This window comes from Apiospora kogelbergensis (assembly GCF_038363985.1).
Source record: "Apiospora kogelbergensis strain CBS 113332 chromosome Unknown utg000007l_segment0_segment0, whole genome shotgun sequence".
Classification (NCBI taxonomy): Eukaryota; Fungi; Ascomycota; class Sordariomycetes; order Amphisphaeriales; family Apiosporaceae; genus Apiospora; species Apiospora kogelbergensis.
In genome coordinates this window covers 271,316-296,609 of record NW_027117424.1, presented here as the reverse complement: position 1 = coordinate 296,609, position 25,294 = coordinate 271,316, and the positions used below count along the sequence as shown (strand labels likewise).

General features: G+C 55.3%; 8 protein-coding genes across 8 annotated transcripts; 6 read left to right on the top strand and 2 right to left on the bottom strand.

The window, feature by feature from the left end:
- Positions 1-224: 224 nt before the first annotated feature.
- On the top strand, positions 225-971 carry PG998_010437 (uncharacterized protein; the record flags this gene model as incomplete). The annotated part of the gene is made up of 3 exons (XM_066877253.1): positions 225-244; positions 283-692; positions 772-971. 3 exons carry the CDS (start codon positions 225-227, stop codon positions 969-971), a joined length of 630 nt encoding a protein of 209 aa, XP_066726307.1.
- A 555-nt stretch (positions 972-1,526) lies between these two features.
- On the top strand, positions 1,527-5,265 carry PG998_010436 (DNA mismatch repair protein msh6; the record flags this gene model as incomplete). Its single annotated transcript, XM_066877252.1, has 5 exons — positions 1,527-1,842; positions 1,881-1,893; positions 1,978-2,123; positions 2,191-4,375; positions 4,401-5,265. 5 exons carry the CDS (start codon positions 1,527-1,529, stop codon positions 5,263-5,265), a joined length of 3,525 nt encoding a protein of 1,174 aa, XP_066726306.1.
- Positions 5,266-6,068: 803 nt separating this feature from the next.
- PG998_010435 (uncharacterized protein) lies at positions 6,069-7,499 on the top strand (the record flags this gene model as incomplete). Its single annotated transcript, XM_066877251.1, has 4 exons — positions 6,069-6,384; positions 6,471-6,572; positions 6,650-6,890; positions 6,935-7,499. 4 exons carry the CDS (start codon positions 6,069-6,071, stop codon positions 7,497-7,499), a joined length of 1,224 nt encoding a protein of 407 aa, XP_066726305.1.
- A 1,836-nt stretch (positions 7,500-9,335) lies between these two features.
- PG998_010434 (uncharacterized protein) lies at positions 9,336-11,153 on the top strand (the record flags this gene model as incomplete). Its single annotated transcript, XM_066877250.1, has 5 exons — positions 9,336-9,762; positions 9,831-10,070; positions 10,141-10,459; positions 10,519-10,788; positions 10,853-11,153. 5 exons carry the CDS (start codon positions 9,336-9,338, stop codon positions 11,151-11,153), a joined length of 1,557 nt encoding a protein of 518 aa, XP_066726304.1.
- An 84-nt stretch (positions 11,154-11,237) lies between these two features.
- PG998_010433 (uncharacterized protein) lies at positions 11,238-12,322 on the bottom strand (the record flags this gene model as incomplete). Its single annotated transcript, XM_066877249.1, has 3 exons — positions 11,238-11,408; positions 11,463-12,006; positions 12,069-12,322. The coding sequence occupies 3 exons, from the start codon at positions 12,320-12,322 to the stop codon at positions 11,238-11,240; spliced, it is 969 nt and encodes a 322-aa protein (XP_066726303.1).
- Positions 12,323-12,861: 539 nt separating this feature from the next.
- PG998_010432 (uncharacterized protein) lies at positions 12,862-21,041 on the bottom strand (the record flags this gene model as incomplete). The annotated part of the gene is made up of 10 exons (XM_066877248.1): positions 12,862-13,255; positions 13,313-15,905; positions 15,964-16,060; positions 16,118-18,261; positions 18,320-18,769; positions 18,829-19,285; positions 19,346-19,458; positions 19,518-19,635; positions 19,696-20,212; positions 20,266-21,041. Coding segments are annotated over 10 exons (7,659 nt in total), but the record flags the coding sequence as incomplete, so codon positions are not given.
- A 1,495-nt stretch (positions 21,042-22,536) lies between these two features.
- PG998_010431 (uncharacterized protein) lies at positions 22,537-23,640 on the top strand (the record flags this gene model as incomplete). Its single annotated transcript, XM_066877247.1, has 2 exons — positions 22,537-23,432; positions 23,505-23,640. 2 exons carry the CDS (start codon positions 22,537-22,539, stop codon positions 23,638-23,640), a joined length of 1,032 nt encoding a protein of 343 aa, XP_066726301.1.
- Positions 23,641-23,887: 247 nt separating this feature from the next.
- PG998_010430 (uncharacterized protein) lies at positions 23,888-24,803 on the top strand (the record flags this gene model as incomplete). The annotated part of the gene is made up of 2 exons (XM_066877246.1): positions 23,888-24,014; positions 24,067-24,803. 2 exons carry the CDS (start codon positions 23,888-23,890, stop codon positions 24,801-24,803), a joined length of 864 nt encoding a protein of 287 aa, XP_066726300.1.
- Between the last annotated feature and the right edge of the window lie 491 nt (positions 24,804-25,294).

Genomic DNA, 25,294 nt, shown 5'->3' with positions numbered 1-25,294 from the left:
TGTAGTTATATCACTCTGTTTGCAACAACCTACGTGCTATGTACGAATAAAAACAACCTTTGCTATGACAAAATGTTGATGAATAAAAGAAAAACAACGACTGTGCTATGATTCGCTACACACATATACCATATACCATCCGGACAGCCCGCGGAATGTGTAAAAGGACCATCTCAGTTCTTATAACGCGCTGTCAGCATTTTAATCTGCTGTCCCCATTTACCATGGGGAATCTCACCATTCTGTCACTCCTTTGGAGCCTTGTGGCGAATCCTTTCATAGCTGCACAAGCCGGATCCGTAACCCCCACCCCCGACCCGACCGCCTCGACGAGTGTCAGTGCCAGCACCAAACCCAGCGCCGGGCCTCGCGCGCTGGCAGACCCCCCGACGTGCTATTGAGGGTTCCGGAGCTGCACGTAGGCAAGATCGAGCTGGACGTCGACGACCTGCAGGCCGAGATCAACCTGGCCGTCGAGGTCGCGGGCTTGGTCGAGATCAACGCGGGCGTTCAGGTCGGCGTCAGGAAGGTCAACATCACCATTGCAGACGTCGACGCCGGGCTGGAGTTGGACGTACGGCTCGGCAACTTGGTCAACATCGTCAGCCGTGCGCTGAAGAGCTTGGACCTCAATCCGCTTCTCGCCAACGTCCTGGATACCACGGCCAACGTCGTCGGCGATACTGTGGAAGGTCTCCTGGGGACCATCGCAAAGCGGTGGCTCCGCCGTGAATGTGGTGATTGATAGCTTGGGGAACATCGTGGAGGTAGAAGGCGGGTCGCATACTGTTGTCGGCAACTACGAACAAAACATGACATATACTGGCACGCAGACGTTCCTGGACGGTGGTCTGGCCCAGAAAACATACTCCTATCCACCACTCAAGGCCTTGGTCAACGTTGTCACCGATGCAGACGGCAAAGTCATCCAGGCAGTTGTGGTCGGCGAGGGCGAAAAGGGTGGCGCATAGAACATATTCGGTTCTAGACAATGTACAGATGATAGCTGCTTGATTGAATGGCACCACGGTGGTTAAGAGGTGAGCGCATACAGAAAACGTTGTAGTGAGGTCACCATGAAAAGAAGAGCACTTCTGGTCGTCAGTCTATCCGCATTGCTGTATCATTCTCTGTAGCCTATCAACGACTGCTAAAGCACCAGTGTTTTAGGCGGGATAGCGGGACAGCACCCGCTATGGGGATACCCTAGCGGCTTGCCCAGTGGGGGCTCCCAGTTCGTGTCGCGTATCTCAAGTACCGGCGTACCCCGAATTGCAGGGAAACGCGTCCCCCAAAAAGCAATCAATTTGAGTGTGGGGACGCGCCGTCGCGCCTGCCCACGACCGCGTAAAGAGGACTATCAATGGGAATTGTCGTTGCTCTTCCCATCCTTAGCAACTTGACCATTTCTTCCTAAATCTCCTGCCATTGATTTACTACTCCCTGTAGGAAATTCCCCTCACTCTCTCGTATAGGAGCATCTTGTTTTGTTGCATTCTGTTGTTTCCTTCAGGCCTTCTTTCAAAATGGGGGAGAAATCGCTACCCAAGACGCCGTCGCTGTCTAAGAAGACGAGCTCCATGTCGTCTACCGGCGGCAAACAGAAGAGCATCTTGGGCTTCTTCTCCAAACCCGCCCAAACTCCCACTGGTGGGCCTGCTTCATCCGCAAAACCCTCTCCCAAAGACACAAACGACTCCTCGCCCTGCTTGAAAGAAACCACAAAGTCCAATTCCCTGCCCGTCAAGAGGAAACCCGCCGCCAACATCACACCCGTTCCCAGCAGCGACGCCCTCGAGCCCCTCAAGCTCCCAAGAGAACCAATCCGAGGCCACGCCTCAGGTGTTTAACGACTTGTCCAAAATGGCCTTGGCTAGCAGTCCTTCTCGCCGGGTAAGTCGAAACCCCCAATTGTTCTCCTAGGCACAAGCAACTGACATGCCAATCGCTCCGACTACAGTCTAAGAAGAAGGTTAGCTACGCTGAATCCGACGACGATGAAGACGTTGTGGTCTCCAGAAAACCCACCCGCTCTCGGCGCAACGCTTCGCGTCCCGTTGTCAAGGACGAGGACGAGGAAGACTACGAGGAAAACAACGATGCGGCGGAGGAAATTGATGATGGTGAGTTTTCTTTTCTATCCGACTCTGCCGAGGCAGTCTACTAACCACAGTTGCTTGTTGCTTGTAGCCGAAATGGACGACTTCGTCGTGTCTGATGATTCCGACGCCCCGTCCAAGAAGCGAAAGCGACCCCAGTCCAAACCGCAGACCTCCCGCAAACGTTCGCAAGCCTCGTCGCCGCCCTCGCGCCAAGAACCCGAAGAGGAGCTGGATGACGAACCCATGGAGGAGCTGCCCTCGACCTCGACGGCCCAGCAGTGGAAATACGACCCCGACAACGTCACCCCCGTCCAGCTGCGCGAAGCCAACACCCCAGCTGCGCAGGCCGCCGTCGCCCGCGGCAAGGCCCACACGCGCGAGCCCGAGCAGCGTTATACCTGGCTGGCCAAGATGGCCGACATCAACCGCAACGCCCCGGGCCATCCCGACTACGACCCCTCCACCGTCTACGTGCCCCCAACCGCGTGGGCCAAGTTCTCGCCGTTCGAAAGGCAGTACTGGGAGATCAAGCAGAAGCTGTGGGACACGGTCGTCTTCTTCAAAAAGGGCAAGTTTTACGAGCTGTACGAGAATGACGCCACCGTCGGCCACCAGTTGTTCGACCTCAAGCTCACCGACCGTGTCAACATGCGCATGGTCGGCGTCCCCGAGAGCTCCCTTGATATCTGGACCAACCAGTTCATCGCCAAGGGCTACAAGGTCGCCCGCGTTGACCAGATGGAGAGCGCCCTTGGCAAGGAGATGCGCGAGCGGGACGGCGGCAAAGCGAAGAAGGAGGACAAGATCATTCGCCGCGAACTCGCCTGTATCTTGACGGGCGGAACCCTGGTGGATGGCGCCATGCTTCAGGATGACATGGCCACCTACTGCGCCGCCATCAAGGAGTCCACTGTCGACGGTCTCCCCTCCTTCGGCATTGCCTTTGTGGATGCGGCCACTGGCCAATTCTTCGTCTCCGAGTTCCAAGACGACGTCGACCTGACCAAGTTCGAGACGTTTGTGGCCCAGACGAACCCTCGCGAGCTGCTCCTCGAGAAGTCGCGCCTCTCGACCAAAGCCCTCCGCATTCTTAAGAACAGCACGGCGCCCACGACCATCTGGAACTACTTCAAGCCCGGTGCCGAGTTTTGGGGTGCGGACCTGACCCGCCGCGAGCTTGACTGTAACGAGTACTTCAAGAAGGGCGAGGAGGACACCAAGGAAGAATGGCCCTCGACGCTGGCCGAAGCCAAGGACAAGGATCTGCTCATGTCGGCTCTGGGCGCGCTGGTCCAGTATCTGCGAGTGCTCAAGATCGAGCGCAACCTTTTGTCGCAGGGCAACTTCACCTGGTACAATCCTATCCACAAGAACGGCACGCTGATCCTGGACGGGCAGACGTTGATCAACCTGGAGATCTTCAGCAACTCAGTCAATGGAGGTAGCGATGGCACTCTGTTCAGCCTGCTCAACCGGTGCATCACGCCGTTTGGCAAGCGCTTGTTCCGCCAATGGATCTGCCACCCACTCTGCAACATTGAGAAGATTAACGAGCGACTGGACGCCGTTGACATGCTCAACAGCCACCACGAGATTCGTGAGCAGTTCTCGTCCGAGATGACTAAGATGCCAGATCTGGAGAGACTGATCTCCCGAATCCACGCCGGAGCCTGCCGGCCCGACGACTTTGTCCGAGTCCTCGATGGCTTCGAACAGATTGAGTACGCCATGGGCCTGCTGTCAGGATTTGGTAGCGGTAACACGCTCGTGAACCGTCTCATCTCGTCCATGCCCGACCTCAACGAACCTTTGTCCTTCTGGAAGACGGCCTTTGACCGCAAGAAGGCCCGCGAGGAAAAGATGCTGATCCCGGCCGAAGGCATCGAAGAGGACTTTGACGCCAATGCGGCGATCATCGCCGGTCTGAAGAAGGACCTCCAGCGGCTGCTGGAGAAGAAAAAGACTGAGCTCAAGTCTAAGGCCCTGAAGTTTACCGATGTGGGCAAGGAGGTCTACCAGATTGAAGCACCCAAGTCGGTCAAGGTCCCCAAGGACTGGCAACAAATGTCGGCCACGGCGAGTGTCAAGCGCTACTACTTCAAGGAGCTCACCAACATAGTCCGCGAGTTGCAGGAAGCCGAAGAGACGCACTCGCAGCTCCTCAAGGAAGTGGCCACCCGACTGTTCCAAAAGTTCGACGTGGACAACGCCACCTGGCTGCAGGCCATCCGCATCGTGTCACAGCTCGACTGCTTGGTCAGCCTTGCCAAGTCGTCGGCCTCCCCTCGGCGAGCCCAGCTGCCGCCCGCTATTTGTGGACGAGGAGCGCAGCGTCGTCGAGTTCGAAGAGCTGCGCCACCCCTGCATGCTCAACACGGTGGACGATTTCATCCCCAACGACATCAACCTGGGCGGCGACTCGGCCAAAATCAACCTTCTGACAGGGGCCAACGCGGCGGGCAAATCCACCGTCTTGCGCATGTCGTGCGTGGCTGTGATTCTCGCCCAGATCGGCCACTACATCCCGGCCACGCGAGCGCGCCTGACGCCGTGCGACCGCATCATGTCGCGCCTCGGTGCCAACGACAACATCTTTGCCGCCCAGTCGACCTTCTTCGTGGAGCTGTCCGAGACCAAGAAGATCCTGTCCGAGGCCACGCCACGCTCCCTCGTCATTCTCGACGAGCTCGGCCGCGGCACCTCGAGCTACGACGGCGTGGCCGTCGCGCAGGCCGTGCTCCACCACGTCGCCAGCCACATCGGCTGTGTGGGATTCTTCGCCACGCACTACCACTCCCTGGCGACCGAGTTCGAGTCGCACCCCGAGATCCGGGCCAAGCGCATGCAGATCGACGTGGACGAGGTGCGGCGCCTCATCACCTTCCTGTATCGTCTCGAGGATGGCGTGGCCGAGGGCAGCTTCGGCATGCACTGCGCGGCCATGTGTGGGATCAAGGACAGCGTCATCGAGCGCGCCGAGGAGGCGGCGCGGGAGTGGGAGCACACGTCTCGACTCAAGGAGAGTCTGGAAAAGGCGCGGCAGGGCTGCTACATCCCCCTCGGCATGCTGAGCGACGTTGCTGCCATGCTGGATGCGGATAAGACGCCGGATGTTAACGACCGGAGCCTGGATGTGTTGATGAAGGCGATTGAGGCACTGTAAGCTGTGTGTACGAATCACGGGATGAGTTTATTGGTGGTGGTATTTCCAACTTCAGCAGTGTGAGTAAGAAAGAACGGGCGTTATGGATGCACTGGATGGGACGGCAGGCTGAATCGCGGTCTGCCCCTTTGTGTGCTTTGCTTTACTGGAAATCTATTTGCTGCTTGCAAGGCGTACGGCGATGAGGGATGTCCAGCGTCTGAGGCTGGGTCGCGGATTTATATAAAGATGGACAGCTTACAGATTGGCAGCTGCTTATCGTGTGATTCGATGGTGGTGGTTAGGGTTCATATATTTAATAGAATTTAGTCGGCCTTATCAGGTGTTTCCAATACACGTACTGAGTCGTTCAACGCCGTCTCCAAATAACACTCAAGTGCGAGGCAGCTACGTGTTGTTCAGAAGAGGCACAGGTGTCCCGTCTCTTCATTTTATCTTGAAAATCTTCGGATGACGTCGGGCCAAAGGGGGGAAGCTAAGCTGGCAAGGGCTAAGCGCCCCCAGAGGCTGGAGCTGAAAGGCTTCATCCCCGCCCTGAATCCAGACGGTACCTGCGGTAGCGCTGCCGCCGTCGGGTTACCAGTGTTCGATGTCACCATGGCACATGGAGCTCTCTCCAGGTTGCCAAGGAATTAGCGGTTGAACGCCCTGCTTGTCAAGCCCAAGTCTTTTGAAAGCAATCTACCTTGTCTACATTGTTCCCACTATCATACTTGGGGAAAATCGCCACGGCATCGAAAGTACAGGAGATTATTACCCACGATCGATTCGCGTAGCGAGAAAGCCCCGAGCGATCTGACAGGATGCCGCCGCGGTGGACGACCATCAACAGTCGCCGCTGGAACACATCCATGGAGATGCGGAGACGCCCGAGACACAATAGCTGGATCAAAAGCTCGAGCTTGCACGGTCGGGCGGCTGCTGGGGTGTTGGCGCGGAGAAGACCAGGCTGTTGGTTCGAGGGCGGCGCCGTCGTCGCCCGTCCACCGCCCGGCCCCGCGCGGGACTGCTACCACCGCGGGCACGCGCCCCCCGTGGACGGGACGGTGCGGGTTCGTCGACGAGATCGCCGGGCGCGCCTACTACACGGTCAACCCGAACTGCGAGACTTTGTTTCGGGTCGGCTGGAGGATAGGGGCTGATCAGTGAGGAGTATCACTGCGTAGGTGCGGTCGTTGAGACTTGTTCGATACATCCCACTACAGATGAACAAGCAGGCTCGCGCCTTCTAACTGAGATTGAATTCGTCTTCATCGTGCAAGAGGACAGCATTTCACTTTATACGACCTACGGTCAAGTCGCGGCAAGTAAGATTCAGGCTTCATTCGGGTACTCAATTGCACAAGAGGCCGAGGGCAGTTAAACGTATAGCGGTTTCAAGTAGCTGCACAAAGCGTCCTCGTCCGAAACCCCCGCTCTGTCTCAGTCGTGGCTGGGCGACTCCTCTTCAATTATCTCCAGCGCCTGGATCATCTTTCCCACTTCGCCCGCGTCAACAGTATGGCTATTGAAGATGCTGTTTGCGAGTGGCTTGAGTACCTGGAGGACTCTTGTAGCTTTGGACTGTGTCCGGTCCACCCTATCGCAAATCCCTTTCAGCATTTGGATAGTCACGGCGCTATTTCGTCTGTGTGGTGCTGCGTAAGCTGAGTGTGCCTCCCCGGCAAAGAGGGGACGGTGACGTACATGGTGTTGGCAAGCTTTTGGGAACAGATCAGCAAGATGCCCGGCCCGAGCGCCTCCACCATGAGCAGCCACCTCTTGCCGAAGCACTTCTGGCTGTGGAACTTGGCGCGCAGCGTCTCCCGCACCGCCTTGTCCAGCGCGTCCCAGTCGCGGTGGATGCGGCCGAGGATGTGGTCGATGATGAAGGACGTCTTGCCGCGGCCGATGTGCGTCACGGACGACTCGTCGTCCCAGGCCTCGCAGATCCGCACGTACTCGCGGTGCAGCCGGATCAGCGCGACGCGGCTGCGGATCGTGTCGATGTATATCCGCGAGTCCAGCTGGCAGACGGCCGAGTAGGCCACCTCCAGGTCGGCGTAGGGGGACGGCGTCTCCGTCGACGCCTGTTCCGGTCGGGTGTGGGGGTCTACCGAGAACTGGTTGGACGAGGCCCAGGTCGACACTTCGGATTTCAGATATTGGAGGTAGTCTTCGCGTATGGTGTGTCGGGAGGCCGACACGACGACCCGGTGCGCTTTGCTGGAGAGCACTGGACTACGGGTGGATGAAGCGCGAGATCGTGAGGGTGTTGATAGTTCAGGGGCAGTGGGGATTGTCGGAGTGATGGCGGCCGAGGCGGTGAGGCTTGACGTTCGAGAGACGGACTCGGGTGATGGAAAATCCGTGGAGATGGGCGTGTTGATCACCGACGTCGCCGGCGTCGACTCTGGAATGGGGTCGTTACTGCTTGATGTGTAAAAGTACGACCCCGGAGACTGAAGCTGATCAGAGAAATCGGAAGCGGCGGAAGCCCTTCTGGATGGCCCATTGGCCAGGTCGATGTCGTCCATATCTACGTCTTCCAGTAGCCACGGGCTCGACCTGGGCTCTGACTGCCCCGCAGTTGAGGCAGCAACATCCTGTAGCATGGGAAAGAAGACAGCACCCGGTGAAAGTCCAGAAAGAGCATCCCAATTCGTAAGACCGCCCGGGGTAGACTCGGGGAATGCTGTATTGGTAATGAGTGTGAGGGATGAACTAAAAATAAGTAGAAAAGACAAAAGACCCTACATTGTGCAAGAATGTCTAGAGCAATGTTCGTGTTCAAAGGCGAGGGTAGGTCAAAGCTAGGGCGCGTATTTAACGAGTTGAAATCGGTAAGATCGTACCTTTAGGTCACGTAAGATGTAAACTAAGTACCCAGAGTCTAGGGGGAGGGGGGTCAATTCACCTGAGGTCAGCTTCCAAGACCAGCCTCGGCGCGGCTAGCCATTCTTCTTCGTCCTCCCGGCGAGTCAGGCGGATGGTGGCTGGCCCGGAAAAGCAGACGCCGTTCTGGACGAGGAACGATTCGATAGCGTCCCGGACATTGTTGGGGTCTTGCACCTCCAACGCTGGGATGAGTTGATCCATGATTGATTTGAAAGCGGATTCGAGTCAGCACACGAATCGAAGGCAGATGCTGAATCCAACTCGGACCACAAGAAGACAACCGGAGCTATTCTTGGCTGTTATACTTGTAGAAACGCAGTGGCTTCGAGGAGGAGGATAGCCACCTCCGTTATAAGCAGACATGATGATAAGGTCAGAAGCGAGTCATAGACATCGAAAGAGTCCCGTATTCCTGACCAAGTAGAGGCGCGACGATTGGCTGGATCCCGTAGGAATGGAGTTGAGGTTCTTACATTAGAGTATGGCGGCGATATGTACAGTAAGCTTGGGGGAGAGAGGGGGCGCGGGGGACATGGGGTGGCTACCTATCACTGGCGAATACTCGCAGTGATAGTTTTTGCAGCAATGATATCCGTGGCTGGGAGACGTCCAGTTATGGGATCTTGCAGTTACGAGGCTTGCAGTTACGAGACTTGCAGTTATAACACTTGGAGTTACGACGCTTGCAGTTCCGGGCTTGCCGCTGCGGGACCTGCCGTTTTGAAATTGGCCGTCATGACATTTGCCATATTGAAATGAAGTTGATGCTTGTAGATCCGGCATACCAGGAGCCGCGTATCATATATACAGTGTCATCACGTTCCTTTCATGCCTCGAGTCTGGATATGCGTCATGGAGGCGTGTGTCCTTCCTTATCTGGTGCTTGCATTGCGGCATGCTTTGATTGCTACAGAAGGTCGAAGCGATAACAACAGGCCTCTCTTCTCGGCTTCTCCTCATCCCTTGCGCCCACGAGCGGCAGTGATTTGTGACCAATCAGCTTCAGCACAGACAAAAACAACTTCGCGTCGGAAGCGAAGATTAAAAAAATGGTTTTCTCGACTTAAAAGATGCAACAAACTCCTTCCCCTCTCTTTTCAAGCAAAGAGGTTCGCCTGGCCAAGCTTTCCCTTCCTTTCCTCTCTTCGTCAGCTTCTTGGCAACCTTAATCTTGTCTCACCCCCTTCCCCATCATGAGCTTGTCATCGTCTAGCGATCCGACCCGCAGCGGGAGTCGATCACGGCGCGATTCTTCCGGCGTTCCCCGCGCACAACAACATGTATCTCACTACAAGCTGCTCACGAACACGGCAGGTGTGACTGATGAGGTCCGCATGCGTCGGTACCCCGGCGCGGGCACCAAGACGTCGCCGTACATCGTCGATTTCCTTGATAAGGACCCCTACAACCCTCTGCAGATGCCAAGATGGAAGAAGTACATATGCACCTTCTTAGTGGCTTTCGCGACTCTGGCCGTCACCTTTATCAGCTCCGCCTACTCGGGCGCGGTGCCCAGCATCAACGCCGAGTTCGGCGTCTCGCCCAGCCTGTCCATCCTGGGCCTGTCTCTCTTCGTGCTCGGTTTCGCACTCGGCCCTCTAGTATGGGCTCCCATGAGTGGTGAGCATTCCTCCCTAGGGGTTGCCGTTCCCGGGCTATCTGCCGCTGATAATTGACGCGGTAAGCAGAACACTTCGGAAGACGTCCCACTTTCTTCGGCACCTACCCGGTTTTGACCGCCTTCAACTCGGCTTGTGTTGGCGCGAACAGCTTCGCAACCTTGGTCGTCCTGCGCTTCTTCGCCGGAGTCTTCGGGGCGTCCTGCCTGACCAACGCGGGCGCAACCATTGCAGACATGTTCGATGCCAAAGAGAGAGGTTCCATGTTGGCCATCTTCGTCGCTGCACCTCTCCTGGGACCGTCGATCGGTTAGTCTTGCTTGCCATGTCCCCAAATGCCCTGTTTTCTTTGCATGTTTCCTCTGACATACACCAATAGGCCCTATCGTTGGCGGCTATTTGGGAGCAGCAGCAGGATGGCGTGCCGTCCACGGTCTTTTTGCCGGCTTCACGGGGCTTCTCTGGCTCCTCATCGCATTGATCGTCCCTGAGACTTACGCGCCAGCATTGCTGTCCAAGCGTGCCGCGAAGCTCTCCAGCATGACCCAACACGTCTACGTGGCGAAGACGAGTCTGAACAGCAACAAGACCCTGGCTGAGCAATACAAGATCGTCTTCTCCCGACCGTGGGTTCTTCTCTTCCGCGAGCCTATCGTCTTGCTCATTTCCATTTGCATGGCTATCCTCTACGGCACCTTGTCAGTTACTCCCCACCTCCAACAGAGAAGGAACATTCACCAGACTAACATCTCTTCAGGTACATTTTGTTTCCTCTCCTTCCCCCGATCTTCATTTCCTCGCATGGATGGTCAACACAGACCAGCGAACTGTCCTTCCTCGGTGTCGCCGTGGGCATGGGCGCTGGCGTTATTCACTGTATCTACAATAACAAGCACTACGTTCGCATCGCCGAGCAGCATGACGGATTCCCCCCGCCCGAAGTCCGTCTGAGGATCGCAATACCCGCTTCGGTCGCCTTCCCCGTCGGCTTCTTCTGGTTTGCCTGGAGCAACGGCCCCGAGAATCCGTGGATTTGGCCCATGATTGGCACCGTCATCTTCCTCGTACGGTCTAGTGGTCATGTTCCTGAGTCTGACGAACTACCTCATTGACACGTACCTGGTATTCGCCGCGTCGGTCTTTGCAGGAAACACGGTGTTGCGTTCCGTCTTCGCGGCTGTGTTTCCGCTGTTCACGACTCCAATGCTGCACAATCTCGGCATCCACTGGGCGGCCTCCGTCCCAGGGTTCTTGGCCCTGCTCTGCATGCCGTTTCCAATTTGTTTCTACAAGTACGGCCATCTGATTCGGCGCAAGGGGAAGTACGCCACCGAGGCGGAACAAATCCTTCTGCAACTACGAAACCCTGCCACTGCACCTGCTGGCAATTAGATAGGCATTTATGAGTTTCACTGTACATAGGTGCAATAACAATTTTAATGAAGACACAATGTATTACACTCCTGAATGATCTCTCTAGGGCCAATATTGCGATAAGAAGTTGCAGCCATCCCGGACCCATCCCTCCTCCATGGAGACATACGCGTCAAACATGTGGTCTCCCGGCTGCAGAGTAAGCCACAAAGGAATGTCTGGTCGTACCGTCTGCACTCTCTTGGCAAACTCGGTGGAGCAGACCGAAGGCGCCTGCACAATCTCACGTTAGCGTCCGGATCCTTCCCCCAGCATTTCCACACTCACGAAGGAATCCTGCAGCCCGTGGATGATCCACATGGGCGGGACCTTATCCGCCTTGGCAAGACTGCCCATGACGTCCAGACGCTCGTCCGTCTTGGCGCTCATGAGTCGCAGCAGCCAGGCCTGCTGCATGATGCACATGACCATTTCCCACATGTCCGAAGGATCGCAGCCCACCTTGACGGCGCCCGGCTCCATCGCGCGGAGGTAGGATCGTATGACGCGCTCGGCTTGGCGTGGGGGCGGCGGCCGGGACCCCATGATGGTCCGCGGCTGCGGGATGGTGAACTGGGGGATGGCCGCGTGGAGGGGCGCCGACGACGAGATGATGGCGCGGATGCGCGACGCGCCCGGGAAGAGCAGGGCCGACTGCACCGACAGCCAGCCGCCCGCGCTCTCGCCACAACACGCCAGGCTGTCCAGGTCGGGTCGTGCGTGCCAGGATGCGGAGAGCGCGGGCAGCTCGTGGGACACCCACAGCCAAAAGTCCCGCACGTCTTCCAATATGTCGGACCCAATCGCCTCTGGCAGGAGACGGTAATCGGGGCTGATGATGATGGCATCGCGGGATAGCGCCAGTTCTATCGTCCTGGATGGGGGGAGAGATACGAATCAGTTTCCATGTCAGATGAAAGAGCAGGGGCTAGGGCTGGTGTGACTTGCCATTGTGGCCACCATGGCTCGTACAGCCGGTGGCCGACGACGAAACCGCCTCCATGCCAGTGGACAAGGACGGGGTACTTTCCAGGAGACTTATCTCGCAGCCCCTTGGGGGTCAGTACCGTTGCCTGTAGTGGTTGACTGTTCACAGTGGCGTATGTGACATCGAGCTTGTCGAACGAGCTGAGTTTGCCAAGCGCCATTGCAATTCACTGCCTATGTAGGGAGGGTAATTATCTTCTGAGGTGAAAGAGAAACGCATGTAAATGTGAGATGGTGGGCAGACAATTAGGTTATATAGACGTTCCTCGAGGACATTATCAGATCGCGCCTTCCAGGGACACGTGCGTATTGGTTTACTAGAGAAGAAACGCAATCGTAATTGACATGTCCCTTTAGGCCGAGAGCAGTCTGTATTTAAACGTTATCTTATCTACCTACCCTAAAGAGAACAGTATAAAAGCGAGAGCATCTAATGAACAGTATGTGGATTATGAATCAGCGACAGGGGCGTGAACAGGAGAGACGACGATGCCATGCGAGATGCGGCGATGAGATTGGCGACGCGATGGAGCCCTCTTGAAGGGTAAGATCAAGTATTGTTGAGTCGGTTTGTTAGATTAGACTGTTATGCATTACACTCCCTCTAGCCACTTGATCCTATACAGCTCGAATGTACTGACTTTTGATTGCTCTATGCTATGTTGGCAAACCGATCAGGCTCGTAGGGGCTATCAGACCGTCACGTCTTCGCTGCGTACTTCTCCTTCAGTCTCGAAGCAACAAGCCCTCCTAGGTTCTCGATGCTTCCACCGTTCATCAGCTCCAGCACAGAAACCTCGATACCGAAGGTCTGCTTCCACCAGTTGCGAACCTCGATTGCCACGAGCGAGTCGACACCTACGTCAGCCAACGTCTGAGTCAACCCCACACCATCGTCTCCTCTCATCAAGAAAGTAGCAACCCGTGTCGCGATTTGCTGACCCAAGAAGTCGGTGGTCTCTTTCTCGTCCAGCTTCTTGTGGTCTTGCATCAACGACGTCAGGAAGGGTCGGAGACCGTCTGAGCCTTCCCCATCATGTTCCACCGCGGCTTTCTCGATATTGCGGTATATCGCCATGCGTGGGTCTCGTTTCCTATTGATCTGATGTTAACTCGTGTTTCTCGGTGGGTTCTATCTCAAGAGCACTCACCATATGATGTTGTTGTTTGGGTCCGTGATCGGCAGGCTGCATTCCAAGACCTGGGTGATCTGGCTAGGGTTCCAATAGCCGTCGATCAAGGACGACGAGGACGACGCGGCACGGTCCATCGACGAGCGCGCTATCGCCAACTGCAGGCAGTCGAGGAAGTCCTGCTCGGTCAGCATGCGGCCCGAAGTGTTGGACAGGGTGTCCAGGACGGACTGCGTGCGGGCGACGAAGCCGACGTCGTCCACGGCGCCGATGTCCATGACCGACGCGGCCAGCCCTTGGCTGTGCCGGTACTGCACGAAGGCGTCGAGGAACGTGTTGGCCGAGCTGTAGTTGGACTGGCCGTAGTAGCCCAGCGTTCCGGCGTGGGAGCCGAAGAGCACGAAGAAGTCCAGGTCGCGCGGCAGACACTCGTGCAGATTCCACGTGCCGGCGACCTTGGGGCTCGTGGCCGCCGTCCAGGTGGCCGCGTCCATGTCCATGATCCCAATGTCGCGCAGGACCATGGCGATCTGCATGGCACCTGCAATGGGCTTGGTGGCCTTCTGGACCACGGCTTGGACCAAGTCACGGTCCGCAACGTCTCCGGCGTAGTGCTGTATCTCGCACCCGGTCTCGCCGAGTTGCTTAAAGAAGGCCTGGTCCTCCTCCTTGTTTCCGGCGGAGCGCGAGAGGAAGATCAGATGCCGCGCTCCCGAAGAGACCATCCAGGAAGCGACGGACTTGCCCAGCCCACCCAGGCCTCCTACCAGAAGATAGGATTTGTCTTGGTGGAAAGACGGCTTAGGAACACTTGGCGCCAGTGGCAGGCTGTCGTCGTCTGGGAATCGGACAACGATCTTGCCCATGTGAACACCTTTTTGCATATATCTGAACGCATCCTCGACGTGTTCAGCCTCAAAGAGATTGATGGGGCGAATAGGTTTGGCGTGGCCTTGCTTGTACAAGTCCACTGTCTGGGCCAGAAGGCGGGCGACGGTAGGCTTGTCGATAACCGTCAACCGAGACAAGTCGATTCCAAAGAAGGTTCGGTTTTCCTCGAAGAGATCCATAGCAAGTTGCCCTTTGCCGATCATATCCCGCTTGCCAATTTCGAGCATGCACCCATTAACGGCCACGCACTTCCAAGAAGCATGGAGCAGATCGCCCGAGACCGAGTTCAGCACGGCATCGACGCCGACGCCCTTTGTCGCCTGCAGCACCCCATCCAGAAACTCGGTTGAGCGAGAGTTGAATATGCGCTCGCGTGGAATGCCGAACTCCCTCATGATATACTCGGCCTTTTCGTCACTGCCAACAGTGACATAGATCTCGGCGCCGACCCAACGGGCTATATGGATGGCAGCGATTCCCACGCCGCCTGCGGCGCTGTGGATAAGGACCGACTGGCCCCGCCGCAGATTCGCCTTTTCCAAGAAACACAGGAGGACGGTGATGTAGACGGCCGGCATGGTGGCGGCGTCCTGGTCGCTGAGCTCGTCCGGAATGCGGCAACAGAACTCGGCCGGGCGCTGTATCTCGGTGGCGAAGCCGGCCGAGTTGGTTCCGATGACCAGGACGCGGTCGCCGACACCGACGTGGTCCACGGCGGCGCCCGCCTTGGTGACGTAGCCCGTCCCTTCGAGGCCGAGCGTGTTGAAGCCCTCGCCGAGGATCTCGGAGCTGTTGATGATGCCCAGGGCGATGACGACGTCTGTGAAGTTCATGCCGACCACTTTCATCCGGACCTGCACTTCGTGAGGGCCCAGCTCGTGGAACTTGGTCGCGGTCCATTGGAGGGACTGGAGCATGCCCCGTTGGCCCGCCACCAGCGACTTGGCATCCGGGTTCGTGGCCGTCTGCGCCAACGAGCCTGAGATGGGGAACCAGTGGAAGCGGGGAAGCTGAATGGCTCCGTTCGACCAAGCGTACTCCAGATCGGGGTCGAGAACACCGTCCTCCTCTTTCCGAGCTCTCTGGATCTTGCGAAGCACTTTGACGATAGCGTTCGCCCCGCCTTCATCTGTCTCGTCGAGTTCCATGGTGGCAAAGTCCATGGCCAGCTCCTGGCGTATGGTTCTAGCAGCTCCGAGAACCTGTGCCGCGTGGGGTTCCCGGCAGTCGATCTGAGCAGGGGGAGTCAGCCAGAGAAGAAGTGACTGCGTTGAAGCATCCACGACTCTCAGAAAACTCTCCAGAGAATCCGACGTGACGTTCTTCAAGATGGGCTCGGGCGCATCGACGTCCATGAAGGAGATGACGTCTTGGTTGGCTGGAAGCTCCTCGCCGAACACGCGAACGTCCGTCGCATAGCCGGCCCCTTCGAGCAGTTTCTGCGTAGCACTGGACAAGGGGCCAAGAGGCTGATGCGGCACGAGCATCGTCATCCTCTCCGGGTACCGCACACTGGATTGCGGCCTTGCGATGATGCTGGCGTTCATGTGGTATGGCCGCTCGTTGTCGAAGGCGACGGACTCGATGCCAGCAAAGCCGGCCTCGCGGAGTTTTTCATCCCATTCCTCGGGGGAGACGAACGGCCCGCCAAAGCGACCGTCCTCCTCGCCGAGCCACCACCCCGAGAACTGGCCCATGATGAAACCCATACACCTTACGACTGCAATCCTATATCAGCTGATCTCTTCGGGGCATAGGGAATCGAATGCAACACTTACTTGGGGACAGCTCCTGGAGAAACAAGCGGCCGTTTTGGCACAACAGGGTACGGCAATTCTTTAGTGATTCAGCAAGGAAGGGAGTAGCATGGATGACCTGTTGATCGGGTCCGTCAGTCAAATTCACTACGGAAGTTCTCATGGGACCACTTACGTTTGACGCGACTATCAAGTCATAAGCTCCTTCGTCGAAGCCTTGCTCGAGGGGGTCTTTAGAAATATCCAAGACTCTGTACTCGATATTCTCAAAATCCTTGAAGCGCTCTTTGCTCTGAACGAAGAAGCCCGAGGAAACGTCGGTATAGGTATACTGGAGATACAAGCGCTCGCCGAACCCCGAGTCCGCCACCAAAGCTTCGAGGATCTTCGAGGTCAGGCCGCCGGTGCCGGCGCCGATCTCCAGAATCCGCAGCTGCGGTTGCGTATGGCCGAGGAGCCGGAAGAACGGGCCCACCTCCCACAGCTCATTCATCCAGTTGTAGATCTGGGGCAGGAGGCCTTCCTGTAGCATCAGATCCAGGAAATCCATGCGGCCTTCGAAGACGTCTAGGGCCTTTGCATAGGACCGCCAAATGGCTTCGGCCATCGGCCATCCCGACGTGCTCTTGCTCTCTTCCATGATCTCGCTAATCATCTTGTCGCGGCTCTCTTTGTCAAGATTGACAAGGTCTGCCGAGTTCTCCACCAAGGGGTAACCTGGCTGGACCCAGCGCTCGTGCTGTTCACTGATCCAGGATCTGAACTTTTCAAAGTGCGGCTGCGACGCGCTGGCATCGGCCAGTACCGCCTTCGCTTCTGTAGCGCACAGGATGTAAAGCCTTTCCAACATGACCAGCTGAGGTGTGATCTCGAACTTCGGGCTCATGAGCGCGCTTGCCTCGAGAAACTCGACATCGGGCTTCCATTGCAGATGCAGAGCGGTCATCTCTGGGGGCTTGTCGATGCCGACATCCTCCAGCGGGGTGCCCTTGAAGCCCTTGAGGAAGAACACGACGTCGCCATCGACAACGCCGTAGGAAGCGCCATGGGCAGTACCAGCCGCACCCGTGGCGGTGGTGTGGACATAGAGGGTCTTGGAAGCGGCAGAGCTTACGTAGATCTCCTCGACAAAGGTTGGAAGGAACAACTTGTTCAAAGTCCTGTACTCTCCCTTGGTTGACGCGATCGTCCAGGCTTGGAGAATGATGTCCAGAGTCGCAGGATGTATCAGATAAGGTGACTCTTTCTCATCCTGCGTGTCGGTGACACTCACAGCAGCCAGTCTTTCGCTGGCACTGGCGGTGATATTTCTCAATCCCGTGAACCGCGGCCCGTAGTTCAGTCCGACTCGAGACATGGTTGTGTACCAACGCTTGGAAGATACCGGTTTTGAGTATTGGATGACCTCGTGGCCAGGAGGCTGTGAGGCACGCCCGGCCCCGACCAAGCCCCAACAATGTTGATTCCAAGTCGACGACTCGCCGTAGGACGAGATGGAAAACTCGTACCAGTCGCTTTCGAGAGTGGTCGTCAGACGCTTCCGTCGAAGCGTAGTCATGATCTCCGTGGGGCTGTCTGGATTCACGACAAGCGCTGTGCTGAGGTTCAGGTCTCGAATCGTGTAGTCGCTGGACCCTGTGCACTGGATCACGGCTTCTCCCGCCATGGTGATGTAGCCGGCAGCCGGGAACACAATGTCGTTTCCGACACAATGGTCGCGTAGCCAGGGAACGTCGATGACACGCAGCCTGTTTCTCCAGGTAGGCTGCTTGTCGCTGCTCTCCAGTGTTCGGAGGCCCAGAAGGTCGTGGGCGGGATGCTTCATGAACCTCCAGTTGGTCATGACTCTCGTCTCGGACCAGTACGGCTTCTCGTAGTGCCATGGGTACGTGGGGAGATCAGTCAGAACACTGTATTCAGTGCCGGTCGGACAGTGGACATTGGCGCCGCTACAATGAAGCTGCCCGACGCAGTTGAGAATGCTATCAACGTCATTCTCGCCACGGATCAGAGCGGAGACGTATTGAATGCTGGCCCCGGCCGCCTTGTAAGTCTGTCGTAGCGGGCCAGCCAAGGCGGAATGCGGACCAATCTCAACGTGTGTAGAGATTTCCGGCGATTGCGATAGAAGGTTCTCCACGGCCGGACCAAAACGCACAGGACACTCCAGGTTGTCTTGCCAGTACTTGGGACCGAAGCTCGCACCCTCGCGAAGAACATCCAGACTGACACTCGAGTAAAACGGGATGCTTGCGTCCGTAGGCGCGAGGTGTTGAGTGAGCAGAGCGTTATACGCGTCCCCGACATCAAGCATGTGGTCTAGTAAACCGGTTAGTTATTCCGCTTGTATTCACAGTAGGGAGAGGTAGGTCCTCACAAGAGTGGTAAGCCATGGAGACCTGCAGTTTGCGGTTCAAGACGTCGGGGAAATCCTTCTTAATGGCGGCCATGACATGTTCCAAGGGCGCGATGTCGCCTGACAGCGTCACGCTGGAGTTGCTGTTTTCGCAAGCGACTTGTACCCCGGGAACCAGATACTTGCTTGCCTGGTCCTGTCCTAACCCGATAGCAGCCATGCGTCCTGGTCGCTTCGATCGGGAAAGGACATAACCCCGATAGAAGCCGACTATCACGGCTTCCCTTGCCGTCATGGCCCCAGCAGCATAGGCCGCTGCCGTCTCGCCGCCAGAATGACCAACGACAGCGGATGGGCGAATGCCCCACGTTGCCAGCAGGTCGACCACTGCTACCTGCAGAGCTGTGCAGATCGGCAGTGAGTACTCGGGGTCGTGGATCAACTTTGGATCGTCGCATTCTTCGAGGATATCTGTAGTACTGCGTCAGCTGTGTGTTCCTTTCCGAGTAGTTCCGATTGTGTATATATACCTCGCATCCTCCATGACGGCGCGTGCTTGAGAGATTGCAGATCGCGATCCATGGCGTCCATGCACTCGCGAAAACTGGGATAGTCGCGCAACAGTTCTCTGCCCATATGAACCCATTGTGCGCCTTGCCCAGTAAAGACAAAGCCAAGTTTGCCCGTCCCTGTGGCGGGTTTGGCTGGAGGGCTCGTCTTGAAGGGAGAAGATCCATCTGTCACACAGAAAGACCGCAGCTTCAGATGCTCTCGGCGACTGAGAAGGGTGTACGACATGTCCTCTAAGACATCTTCCCCATGGGACTGTAGATACTTATCGTGATCTTCTGCGACCTTCTCCAGGGAAACAGGATCGCTTGCCGAGAAAACAAGGAGGTTCTTCTTCCTCCTGGTTGGAGAGGGCAAGCCCCGGGGAATAGCCTTATGGTTTCCTAGTCCGAAGGATGATGCCGACTCCAGGATGAACTGTCCAAAGTTTAAGCTACGAGACTTGATTCATAACAGGTTCTGTGTGGTTGCACTTACGTGTACGTTGGAACCACCAATGCCAAATGAGTTGACACTCATTCGCTCGCGGCGGTTCGTTGGCCATGACAAAGCTTCAGTTGGTACCTTCAGCTTCGCAGCTTCCCAGGGGACTATTGCGGAAGGTTAGCAGAGGTGGAACTACTTTAGAATGATCGAAATGGAGACTTACTTGCAGGGTTGGGCGTAACAAACTTGATGTTTGGGATGATGGTCTTGTTTTCGAGGGCCAAGACAGCCTTGGCAATGCTAGTGATGGCAGATGCGCCTTCGCCATGACCGAGATTTGGCTGTTAAACAATTAGCACTTTCTCCTCCTGAGAACTTGCCGATTTGATAGTTGGGCTTACCTTGACAGCTCCGATGTAAGTCCCATCTTTGCCGAAGCAGTTCGCGATTGCCGCAACTTCAAGAGGATCCCCGACAGCTGTGCCAGTTCCATGACATTCGACCATGGCCGTTTCCGAGAAATCTAGCCCGGCCATCTTGTATGTATGCCGGATGAGGGCCTCGTGTGCGTCCGGACTGGGCATTGCGAGCCCTGAAGTTCGGCCGTCCGCGTTCGTCGCCGAAGCCCTGATGACGGCACGAATGGGGTTTCCATCCCGGACTGCGTGGTCAAGGCGCTTGACGTAGAGCGCAGTGACAGCTTCGCCTCTCGCATATCCATCCGCCGACGCATCGAACGTCTTCGAAGACCCTTCTGGGGAGAGTGTTTCCTGGGCTGTCATGCCGATACTCAGGCCTGGTGCCATGATGAGGTTGGCGCCTCCGACTATGGCGGCCGAACACTCCCCCTGCCGGATAGACTGCAGAGCTTCATGCAACCCCAGGGCAGCTGCAGAGCAGGCCGTCTTGATTGTCATACTAAGAAGAACAGTAAGCACAAATCCACGGCAGCTCGGGTTCAGTCTACTTACCTCGGTCCCCGTAAGTCGTACTCGTAGGCTATGCGGTTTCCGAGCACAAAATCCATCTTGCCGATAACCTGATACGGAGCAAAGTCCCCGATGTCTTTGTTCTGTAGGTCTTGCCAGTCCTCGGTAAATACGCCCACGAATGTCCCGATGTCTTTACCCCTGAAGTCGCCCTCGCCGGCGTTTTCGAACGCCTCGCGGGTCACCTCGAGCAAAAGACGTTGGTTCGGGTCAAGTCGCGTCACCTCGGCTTGAGTCATGTTGAACATGGAGACGTCAAAGTTGGCAAAGTCAACATCTTCAAGGTAGTATCCGTATTTTGTGATTACCGTTCCAGGCTTGTTGTGAGGGTTGTAGTAGCTATCAATGTTGAATCGATGCTTAGGGGTAGGCCCCCTTGCATCCTGCTTGTTCACCAGGAAGCTGTACAAATCCCTATCATTGCGGATTCCGCCAGGCAACCGCAACCCCATTCCACAGATGGCAATGGGTATCTCAGGAGGTGTGTCAGTTGTTCCTGAAGCAGATGCAGTGCCATTTGAGTAGCCGTTCAGGCCATGTTCTTGGTCACCATTTGAAGAGTGGTTTCCATTGGTGCCGTTGAGGCCATTGGCACCACTGAGGCCGTTGGCACCCTTGATGGTGTCGGTACCATTGGTGTCATGGCTTCCATTGATCCCATTTGACCCGTTCATAGTCATGGTGGTGGTGGTGTTGTTGCTGTTGTCAATTCCAGAAGTATCGTCGTTATTGGTGTTTGTCGTTAAGTGGCCGATAGCGTCTGATACTTGCCAATTTTCCTTCGTTCAAAGGGCGGGCGACTTGCAAGATATATTATATAGGCCCTGACACACCGGCGTAGCCCATGCATTGAGATACGTCCAAGGCATGAGGTCAACGCCGATTATTCCGTCCAGATCTATTAGTCTTCGAGCGAGTCTGTCTTCGTTCTCAAAGGCATAAATCGCAATCCTCACGCATTCGATGCTATCATACTGTGCCTTATCTGTTACTTCTGGGTGGTCGAGAGATCAATTGCCACGCATTCAAGGGTATGTTGCAGTGCGAGAGCATCAGCTTTTGTGTGGACTATTTCATTGAAAATTAGCAACAAAATGAGAGGATGTAGGCGGAGTTTTACATACACTATTCCTGCGGTCCGTCCACAGTTCGAACATTAGCTCGGTCCCGAGGAGGATTGAACATGCATAATCAGTGTGTCGATCTATTGACAAACAAAATAGGTTGCATACATAGCGGTCAGATTATATATTCCAGACACTCCTACCTGCAGAAGTCGACTGTCGGCACTCTTCATACCACCTCAAGGCAGCCAGAATGAGCCTCCGAAATATTTGCCTTTTCGGTTCCTGCCTTGGAACACCCTCCGTGGCTGACGAAGCCGTAGCGTCTACAGTTCCTCATTCCTACTGCCAGGGGCCTTCTAGCTATTGCCCACCTCGAGCCGCCACTACGGATGACCAGCGGGAAATATTTATGCAATATATCGATGCCGTGGTAACCAAAAGGACCTCGTGGCCGGCTTCTGCAATCATGTAACGGACGATCCCCCATACATTCAACACGATCCTGACATCGCCCCTTATGGCAAAGCCGCAACAATGGAATTTCTTTTCAACATACCAGCATATAAGGACATGAATCTCACAGTACTGCGCTCTGGGGTGGATAACGGGCTGGCCTGGGTACATATCGTTGGCTGCGACGGCCCACAACCCGGGTCTTGCGTCCAAGCGGCGGATATCTACAGGTTCGAGGGCACTTGCATCATGGAGCATTGGGCAGTGATACAAAGGGAAAAGACGGACAAAGTGAATGAGCTTTCTATGTGGTAGATGTTAACAAGGGTGCGATACATTCTATACATGAGCTATTGCAGATATCTTAGAGAGCTTTGAATCGTGTTCTTATAATCAGTCACCCAGAATAAGAATATTTGAGCTCATATATCTAGTAACCTCCTAACTGTGTCCGATTCTCTTTGCTAGCTTTCGAAGTTCTCTTGGTGGTTAGGAGTTGTTTGTATGGTATGGGATCGCTTCTCTTGTATGGTACATGTGTGTGTAACCACCTTCTAGGAGGACACATGCGTCTCATTTCCCGTGATTGAACATGAGTTCCACCGATAACAGCGATACTTAAACTCTCCTCCGCCCACTAGAGATGGCTTTGTGTACCAAGTCGAGTTGCCGTTTCTCCTTTCTTGTCTCTACCACTTCCAGAGACTAGTGAACATTTCCTCATCACGCAATAATGGCAGCTAAAGTCATAAACTTCTTACGACAACAGTGCTTCTCTCCCGCCAACCCGAAGGTCTCGTTCAGCGGGAAAACAATCATCATTACTGGCGCCAACAGAGGGCTAGGGCTCGAAGCTGCTCTGAAGATTGTGGCGCTGGATGCATCGCGAGTCGTTCTTGGTGTTCGTGATTGTGTGGAGGGCGAAAGGTCTAAGAACACCATTGAACAACTGACGGGTCGGAAAGGGGTCATGGAAGTATGGAAACTTGATCTAGAATCATACGAGAGCATCCAAGACTTTTCCCATAGGGCCTCCTGCTTGGATCGTCTAGACATTGTGGTACTGAACGCAGGAGTGCTGATGTACAAGCATACAGAGTCACCGTATGGCTGGGAGGAGAGCTTGCAGATCAATGTGCTCTCCACTGCACTCCTCGCACTACTCCTGTTGCCAGTACTGAAGAAGACATCTCAGCTGTCATCCGAGAACGGCCAGCGCCCGGTCCTACAGTTTGTCTCTTCGGGAACTTACAAGCATGTAGTTGTTGCAGACGAAGACCGACACGCGGACAACCTTCTCGGATACTACTCTTCCCGTGCCCGAGATTTTGACGGCAACAAGCAATACGCGTTATCAAAGCTATTTATCACGTATGTAATGCAAACGCTGGCGTCTATTGAAAGAGCAGGTGGCGAGGAAGATATGGTACATGTTCTTGCAGTCTGTCCGGGTGTGTGCAAATCCGGCTTAATGAGGAACTCGGTTGGGTGGAGAATGTGGATGATCAAAACAGTCGCCAGTATGACCATCATGAGGACGGCAGAGCAGGGTTCTAGGACCCTAGTCAGTGGAACGAGTCTAGGTGAGGAAGCACATGGGAAATTTTGGCAACATGACCAGATACAACAGTAAGTACTCAACTTCTATTTCTCTTTGCAAGCTCACCAAACCTCGTCGCTTACATAGAATCTCAGAGTCAGTCCGTTCATTACCGGCAGATTGGGAGAGGAATTCAGAAAGAAGGTCTGGACCGATGTAGTAGAGGCCCTTGGAAAGGACCTACAAGGTCTTCCGGAAATACTGGACAGAGCTGGCGCTCTGGAGGCAGGGTTCTAAGTAGTTCGGACAGGTTTCCGTGATCACGCAATTATCGTAACAATTCTAGATGTCCAACTCAATACATGTCGGAGAGATTGGAACTTCAGTTAGGTTATCATATTATAGAACAAGTGAATTATGTTGTTACCGAGTTGATTACCATTTCTGTCTATAAATTTCCCATCGGCCTTGTCCTGACAGTCACTTCTTTGCCCCAACATAGCATCGTCAACTACCAATCCCTAGAGCCAATACACAAATCACCATGCCGTCACTCGTGAAAGCAACGTCCAACCTGCGTCAGGTCAGCCTGGGGACTGACCCTCGCACACGAAAACGAACGGTCCCGATGCAGGTCCTGTCCCTCGGATTCTCTAGAACGGGAACATCTTGTGAGCTCAATCCGATCTCTGTTCACTCGGCCATTAACATCTTTTCTCCCAGCCATGGAAGCGGCGTTAGAGATCTTGGGCTATGGCCCCGTCACCCATGGCCGACACATCATCTTCAACGTTCTAGACCTGGAAATGGTCAGTGAAGGGCTCAAGGCCAAGTACGACCCAGAAAACGCTAGCTGCAAGCCCTTCGGCCGCAAAGAGTTCGACCAGTTGATCGGCGAGTACCGCGCCGTGACGGACGGGCCGTTCTGCCACTTCGGGCCCGAATTGATGGCCGCCTACCCCGAGGCCAAGGTCATCCTGGTCGAGCGGCCGCTGGACAGCTGGTACGGGAGCTTCGGCAACACCGTGTGCAACATACCGTTCCGGCATCGTCTCCAGGACAGACTGGTGAACTTCCTAAACCCAGATCTGGCACGACAGAGAAGAGCGTCCGACGCCATGTTCGGGGCTGTGTTCAATGCCCACTCCCAGGAGGAAATGAGAGCACACTGCCGCGATGTGTATCAGCAACATTACCTTGATATCCGAAAAGCCGCCCGACCTGGACAGATCCTGGAATATACGGTGGACTCTGGGTGGGAACCCCTCTGCAAGTTCCTGGGGAAACCGGTGCCAGATGTGCCGTTTCCGCACATCAACGAGGGTGCTGAGTTCCAGGGAAGAATAACCAACTATCGCTTCATGTTTGTGATGAGGGCTGTGGAGAAGTTGTCTCTCGCAGCTGTGGGAATTGGCGCTGCTGTCGCTGCACTCAGGTACATGGGCTTGGTGAACTTGTGATGCTACATTCGCCATATCCACGGAGTGAGTGCTTACTTGGTAGAATGGAAGATAAGTAGGAAATTTTGGTCAAGTCCTCGTATACTTGTAGAGCTAGGATAATATGATATATACAATATACGTGGTATTGAAACTCCTCCGGACCGGCGAAGGGAATTACACGACCTCCGTGCTTACGTGTGCGGCTATGAAGCTATCCGAAGACGTGCCATTTCAGAATCTTAGAGATAATGCTGATTGGGACAGCTTCGAAAATGAACACAGAGAACAAAAGAGGCGAAGATACATTTGGATTGAGAGGATCAATTGCTACGAGCTTCATAATGAATATTAATTTATTTTGAGGGTGCTTTCTTACAATGCCACCTTGGCCGAACGAGCAACGATGCTTCTGCGGAAGTTGACGCCGAGGTTAACGTGCTACGATTGTTCTTGGAGGAAAAGGCAGGAAGCAAGATATACCAAGTCTGAGATCCTGTCTATATTAGAGC